Raw genomic sequence first — 7,752 nt, 5'->3', positions numbered from 1 at the left:
GATTCAAAATTGCTTGTTCTTTGAATAGCAAATAGGAGTAATTTGACATCTATTTCCGTGGCACGCTTAGCCATTACCTTGGATAATTCTCTCCTGGAATGGAGAAAGTTTAAGTAGAGTTAAGGAAGGAAAGAAGAAACGAGGGATCGGGAAGATAGGTAGTAGAGAAGAATAGAAAGAAGGGAGGAAGAAAAGGATGGAAAATATGAAGAAAGGAAGGAAGAAAGAAAGAATGAAAGAAAGAAGCAGGGGAAAAGAGATGAAAAAAGAAAGAAGAAAAGCAACAACAACAACAACAACACTTATTGACACACTTACCTAGTTATTTCACAAAACTCAATACATATTCGTTCACTGACTTCCCATTCCACAGGAAAGATGTGTCCAAATTTCTCTTCAAAACTGACCAAGGTACGTTTGATCCACGCATAACGTCTATCGATTTTATCCAACCATGCAACCTGTGAACAGACAGACAGAAACGATACACAATAGCTCAGTAGTGGACAGCACAGATTTCAACTTCGCATTCTTCTGCCAAAATTAATGCTTTTTTTATCCACATTGCTTTGAACTAATCATGCATTATCTTGTAGCTATGAGATTTTTTGATGAGGTAACTGTTAGTTTTTAAAACGATATTGTAGGGTTGGTGTGAGAGACCAGATCTGGCCAGTTTGAACATAAAACAGGCAGAATACTTTTGGCCAGATATGGCCGGTTTAAATGCTAAAAGGGTTAAACAATGATGATGACGAAACAAATAAGAAAGGTGGACACATATCTTATCCCAAACTGTAACCCCTCTCTACCTCTCCAAACAAAACTGTTGGCCCTTATAAATCAAAAGACAATGGAGAGACCATGCTCTGTACTCACGTCTTGGTCCTCTGCAAAGAGTACCGTGTACTCAGAGAGTTGCAGCTTGACAAACCATCCGAGAATGTCACGTTTTACCTTCGGGTCAAGCACATTGACCACCAAACATGCTTCAGCCAGCTGCTTCAGGTTGCTAGGGCCATACTGCAATAATAAGTAAACAAATAAATAAATAAATAAATAATAATGGTGATGATGATGATGATGATGATGATAATGTTGGTTTCACATATTGGCACAAGGCCAGCAATTTCGGAGGTAGAGGTTAAACTGATTACGTTGACTCCAGTGTTCAAATGGTACTTATTTTATTGAGCCCCCCTGAAAGGATGAAAAGTCAAGTCCACCTTAGTGGAATTTGAACTCAGAACACGAAGATGGACGAAATGTCGACCCGGGCACAATTTGAACTCGGAATGTAAAAAAAACAGATGAGATACTGCTGAGCAGTTTATCGGACAGGCTAACAGTTCTGCCAGCTTGCATTAACAAAGATCCAAGGTCTTATTGTTAGGGTAGGGACATGGTTGATTGTGCTGTCCACAGTACTTAACTGGTACTTTATTTGGCACAGGAGTGATGGATGAGGAAACATTACAAGAATTTACACAGACAGCTGTTCAGGTTTCAAAGGTTATATGTAACTCCACACACACACACACACACACACTATAAACATTACCTTTGCAGCGGGCCCTTGGAAAGATTCCTCAAAGTCAGCAGTAATCTGTGTTCCCAGTTCAGCCTGTATTTGTTTCACCCTGCAAAAAAAATCAAGACACACATATATGTACATACATACGCATGTGTATATAAAGATGATTATATATCCTGGCACTATCGTTTATGATGGTGAAGGCGCAATGGCCCAGTGGTTAGGGCAGCAAACTCGCGGTCATAGGATCGCGATCCTATGACTGCGAGTCTGCTGCCCTAACCACTGGGCCATTGTGCCTCCACGGATCAGAGATGACCCAGGGCTAAACAACAACATCAATGACAAAACAAAGGCAGGGAAACAAATTATAAATGTAACTTACTTATCGGAGAGCTGCTTGATCTGAGGAATGGCCATGTAACGGTCAAAGTGCTCCAAGACGTTGAGTACACCTTGGAGGAGGTTTGCCACTTCGAGGTACTGACGGCGGCGAGTCAGAGTTCTGTTAAAAGGAAGATGTGGAGTGTGAGTGAAGGAGGGGGGTGAGTGATAAATGATAATGATGATGATGGATATAATCATCATCATCGTTTAACGTCCGCTTTCCATGCTAGCATGGGTTGGACGATTTGACTGAGGACTGGTGAAACCAGATGGCTGCACCAGGCTCCAATCTGATTTGGCAGAGTTTCTACAGCTGGATGCCCTTCCTAACGCCAACCACTCAGAGAGTGTAGTGGGTGCTTTTACGTGTCACCCGCACGAAGGCCAGTCAGGCGGTACTGGCAACGGCCACGCTCAAATGGTGTATTTTATGTGCCACCCGCACAAGAGCCAGTCGAGGGGCACTGGCAACGATCTCGCTCGAAAATCCTTACACATGTCACGGGCACAAGTGCCAGAAAGGCGACGCTGGGCACAGGTGCCATCCCGATTTCGCTTTCGCTTGCCCCAATAAGTCTTCGCAAGCTGAGTTTCGTGTCCAATGAAGGAGGAGGGAAAGTATTAAGACTGATCCTTCTGACAGTGTAAAGCACTCGTGACAGTCCCGCATAAAAAGTGCCCGTGTGACATCATGCAAAAGCGGCCGTGCGGTGCCACGCAAAAGCACCCGGCACACTGTGAAATGGTTAATGTTAGGAAGGACATCCAGCTGTAGAAAACCCATGCGAAATCAGACTGGAGTCTGGTGCAGCTCCCCAGCTTTGGTCACACCGACCGACCCATGGACGACAGTCATTAAATGACGACGATGATGGAGACATGTAAAAATGATAGACTGATATAGTGATTATATTTACGACTTACGTAAGACTATCAACACCCCCTACCAACATATGCAAGTGGTTGAGAGTGATGATTGAACTTGTAAGGTGTCTCTTCGCATGGTCCAGTTGCTTGATGTCACGGGTAATCTCCTTCACCTGGTTGTAACAATCAGAAGAAAGCATGTTTGTAGATTAACAATATACAAATATATATACAGGGTGCGATGGGTAAATTGTCACCAATTTATATTTTTAATTTCACACATGCACATTGTTTGGTTTTGATTTTGTCGACTACACAGTATGGTAGGATCAGTTGGGCCCCCGTCTGTGAGAAAAACAGCACCATGATGCAATTCACTCTGCCAGAAATTTAGAAACGACATGCTGTACTTTATGGCATTCACGCCGGAAGCTTCAATACGAACATTTCAGAGTGTTTGGGTGTCAATCTGAGGACATGTGCAGAGGATTCGGAAAGACTTGGATGAGTCTAATGGTGTTTACGAAGGTACGGCAGCTTGGGAAACTCACTCTGATCATTCTGATAAGAAAAGAATTCCTGAATCTGTTGGTGAGATCTAGGCCATGATTGGCAGCGATCCCTCCAAGTCAATCAGGTCCATGGAAGCGTATGAGTTTCTTACCAGGTAGGTTAGTGCATGAAGACACACACACACACACACAAACGTGGACACATACACACACATGCACAATGGGCTCCTTTCAGTTTCCATCTACCAGATCCCCTCACAATAGATTGGTTGCCCCAGGGCTATAATGGAAGACACTCACCCGAGGTGCCACTCAGTGGGACTGAACCCAAGACCACATGGTTAAAAAGCAAGCTTCTTAATCACACAGCCACCTACCCCCATTTGGTAAATCATTGAAAAAGGAACAAAATAACAAACAAGAAACAAAATACAAAAACTAAATATATAAGAAAAAGACCCATTTCTCGCTTCCATCCTCCACCCCTTCTCATTCTCTTTGCCGTGACTCCCTCATCACCAAACGGTTTGGCACTTACCATTTCTTCAGATTTCTCTGCTTTATCCTTTATGTCTTTGATCTTGGAGAAAAGTTCTTGAATTGCTTTCTGAGCCTCTTCAAGAGCTTGCCGCCCATTTTCTCCAACATTGGTTTGACCCCGAACTACCGTACCGATTTCTTCGTCCAGTTTCCTACACAAACGAGAGAAAGCAATGTTTAGGAGAGGGAACGGAGAAAAATAAATAAATAAAAATATTACGAAAATGATCATAAAAAGTGATTATAAAAAGAAATTGAACTAAATTTGTAGACTGGTTCCCATGCCAACGTCTCCTTCATTGAACACTAAACTCGGCTTGCGAAGACCTGTTGGGGCAAGCGAAAGCGAAATCGTGATGGCACCTGTACCAGTAGATCACTAAGAGCACCGTCCGAGCGTGATTGTAGCACCATTTGAATGTAATCGCTACCAACGTCGCCTTCCTGGCACTTGTGCCAGTGACACGTGAAAAGACATTTGAGCGAGATCGTTGCCAGTGCCGCTGGACTGGCCCCTGTGCAGGTGGCACGTAAAATACAACATTTCGAGCGTGGCCATTGCCAGTACCATCTGATTGGCCCTCATGCCGGTGGCACATAAAATACACCATTTCGAGTGTGGCCGTTGCCAGTACCGTCTGACTGGCCCCTGTGCAGGTGGCACATAAAATACACCATTTCGAGCGTGGCCGTTGCCAGTACCGCCTGACTGGCCTTCGTGCCGGTGGTACATAAAAACACTCACTACACTCTACAGAACAATATGGCTATGGAGAAATATAGCTATTTTGGGGTTGATAAATTAAGTACCAGTTGTGTACTGGAGTTGATCTAATCAACTGGCCCCCTCCCCTAAAATTTCGGGCCTTGTGCCTAGAGTAGAAAAGAATATGGCTATCTTTTTTTGTTATTTGTATGGGTGTGCTTGTGTGTTTCTGTAGGTCTTTCGACATAGAGAGAAAAGTACCCAGCACACTCTGTAAAGGGGCTGGCATTAGAAAAGGCATCCAGCCATAGAAACCATGTGACAAGAGATAGTTGAGATCGGGACAGCTCCCTGGCTGATCAGCTCCTGTCAAACTGTAAAAGAGACAATTAAATGATGATGATGATGATGATGATGATGATGATGAACAGCAACATTCCAAATAAGGCAACAGGGTCTCACCGGATTTTCAGCCTAATTTTGCCAACCACATCGTCAATGTTTGCCAGGGACTGTTCCGTGGGGAAAAGCGTGTTGATGTAGTCGACAGGGTTAAAGTCCGGCCGATCGAGAGGATCGTTACTAGGTAAAACCTGGAAAAGGAAACACACAACAGAATTTCAAAAAAAATAAGAAATGCATATGTGATGTCTATGTGTGCGTACACGTGCATTGGATACGCATGTATCTGTGTATGTGTGTGTGTGTATCATCACCATTGTGCTAATATTCATTGTTCCGTGCTTGCGTGCATTGGATGAAATTTGTTGGGGGTAGCTTCTTGTATAGCTGGATGCTGGTGTGTTTACGTCCCCGTAACTTAGCGGTTCGGCAAAAGAGACCGATAGAATAAGTACTAGGCTTACAAAACGAATAAGTCCTGGGGTCGATTTGCTCGTCTAAAGGCGGTGCTCCAGCATGGCCACAGTCAAATGACTGAAACAAGTAAAAGAGTAAAGAGTAAAGCCGAACCTCAGCAGAATTTGAACCCAGAATGAAAAACCGGAAGAAATATTGCTGAGCATTTAGTCCGGAGAGCTAACATTTTTTTTTTTCCAGTCAGTTCACCGCCTTATTCTGATGTTATAATAATCGATCACCGGGCTTGATCCGTACCGAATTTTATTGATCCCCAGAACGATGTAAACAATGTCAACCTTGGTGAGATTTGAACTCAGAACTTTAAAAATACGCAACTAAATATTATTTTGTCCTGACGTCTTTAACGTTTCTGTTAAAAATCAACCTGTAACAAACACTGAGAGAAGGGTACAAATCTAAGGGTTTATGGACATAGTCCACTACACCAACCCCATTACATGGCTGATGTTTGATTTGATGGAACCAGGGGGACGACAGACGAAGTTAACATCAAGTGCGATTTGAACACATCAAATAAAAGATACGTAACTAATTAATACAATGCATTTATTAATCGGCTAATTATAATTAGCAGAAGGTATGTTTAACTTAAATCTGATGCTCTACCTGTTCTATAAAAAAAAACTAATAATAGATTAGATCAGAAGCTGTACAACTTGTCATTCGATAATACGATATGGATGGGTGGATACAATGCATTTACAAAGCCTTGACATTGTATGTATATATTTGTGTATGTGTGTACGTGCGTGTGTGTGCTTATGTATATGTGAATGTGTGTGCCTGTATGTGTTTGTGTATTCATGTCTGTGTACATAGATGTGTGTGTGTATGCATGTGTATGCGGGTGGAGATAAAGAATACACACTCCACCCGTTTTCGGCATAACCCTAAAACACCGGGTGAATGTGTATTTTTTCTTTTTACCTTCGCCGTAAGGGCGTATGTGTATGTAGATAGATAAATGGTGATGCAAACAGGAAAATAATAGATCTCAAAATATGAGTATATGTATATTTTTATTCATATTTAGCAGAAGCAACAGACTGTCTCAAGGGCCCAGGGTTTCATGAGCTAGCACTTATATATATATATATAAGTGAATCGATCTCCTGGTTTATATATCAATATATATATATATATTGATATTGATATATAAACAAGGAGATCGATTCATAAGGAGCTTACTATAGTCCTTTGTGGACGAATTTTTATTTTGGTAACGATTACATGTTTTATCTTACCAATGCATTTGGCAGATATCATTATATGAACATATATATATTACACTCATGTGGTATGTATGCGTGCAAGTGTGTTTGCTTACGTGTGTGTGTGTGTGTGTGTGTGTGTGTTTACAATTTCCCCAGCTAAACTACAGGTATACTCAGTAAACAACAATATTGTGAGGTGGTTGTGTAAATTGGATACATTAACAGGAAGAATCTGGCGTCTTCGGGAAGGATCGAACAGTCCGGTATAGTGAGATGTTGGATTATTTTACCTGGTCGATGGCTTCTTGCACCTCAGGAGGGAAGATCAAAGCTGAATCTTCGAAGTGTTCGTCGTCGATGGCTTCGTCGTCAAAATCGGCTGTTGACGCCATGTTGCCGTCAAAGCCGAGAGTGGGAGGAGGAGTGGGAGGAATAAATTGAGGGGGATTGAGACGTTGTGTTAGAGGGAGAGAGGTGGAGGAAGGGGAGTAAAAGACGGAAAGAGGAGTAGTGAGAGCTAGTAATGAATAGAGAGAGAGAGAGAGAGAGAGAAAATGTGAGAGGGAGTAATAGAAATACAGAATGGAGAAATAGAGATGAAAAGAGGGAGAGGGGCTTATTACTAATAGGCGGTAGTGAGAGGGAGTAATAGAAAGGTAGATGTTGATATAGTTAGAAAGAGAGTGAAAAAAGTGAAGGTAGGAATAGCGAGCTAAAGTGGGGAGGATGGAGAAATTGAAAGAAAGTGTTATTAAAAGAGGGAAGAGAGGAAAAGAAGGAGTAACAGAAAGACCAAGGTTGATATAGGCGTAGGAGTGGCTGTGTGGTCAGTAGCTTGCTTACGAACCACATGGTTCCGGGTTCAGTCCCACTGTGTGCCACCTTGGGCAAGTATCTTCTACTATAGCCTCAGGCCGACCAAAGCCTTGAGTGGATTTGGTAGACGGAAACTGAAAAGAAGCCCGTCGTATATATGTATGTGTGTGTGTATGTTTGCGTGTCTGTGTTTGTCCCCCCCCCCACAACATCGCTTGACAACCGATGCTGGTGTGTTTACGTCAGTTAGCGGTTCGATAGAATAAGTACTAGGCTTCCAAAGGGGTCGATTTG

The 7,752-nt window shown here is 42.5% G+C and overlaps 1 protein-coding gene across 1 annotated transcript in view; it reads right to left on the bottom strand.

Moving 5' to 3' along the window:
• The window catches only part of LOC106881886 (vacuolar protein sorting-associated protein 53 homolog), a 15,510-nt gene extending 8,434 nt beyond the window's left edge, over positions 1 to 7,076 (bottom strand). The window contains exons 1-9 of the mRNA XM_052978105.1: positions 6,933 to 7,076; positions 5,009 to 5,139; positions 3,839 to 3,992; positions 2,846 to 2,961; positions 1,920 to 2,039; positions 1,562 to 1,640; positions 880 to 1,023; positions 319 to 461; positions 1 to 93 (exon numbers count right to left, since the gene is read on the bottom strand). Of these exons, the coding sequence (XP_052834065.1) occupies positions 1 to 93; positions 319 to 461; positions 880 to 1,023; positions 1,562 to 1,640; positions 1,920 to 2,039; positions 2,846 to 2,961; positions 3,839 to 3,992; positions 5,009 to 5,139; positions 6,933 to 7,034 (1,082 nt within the window). The 5' untranslated portion in view covers positions 7,035 to 7,076. The remainder of the gene's footprint in view (positions 94 to 318; positions 462 to 879; positions 1,024 to 1,561; positions 1,641 to 1,919; positions 2,040 to 2,845; positions 2,962 to 3,838; positions 3,993 to 5,008; positions 5,140 to 6,932) is intronic.
• Between the last annotated feature and the right edge of the window lie 676 nt (positions 7,077 to 7,752).

Source organism: Octopus bimaculoides, chromosome 30 (genome assembly GCF_001194135.2).
Source record: "Octopus bimaculoides isolate UCB-OBI-ISO-001 chromosome 30, ASM119413v2, whole genome shotgun sequence".
Taxonomy (NCBI): Eukaryota; Metazoa; Mollusca; class Cephalopoda; order Octopoda; family Octopodidae; genus Octopus; species Octopus bimaculoides.
This window is presented reverse-complemented; position numbering and strand designations above follow the sequence as displayed.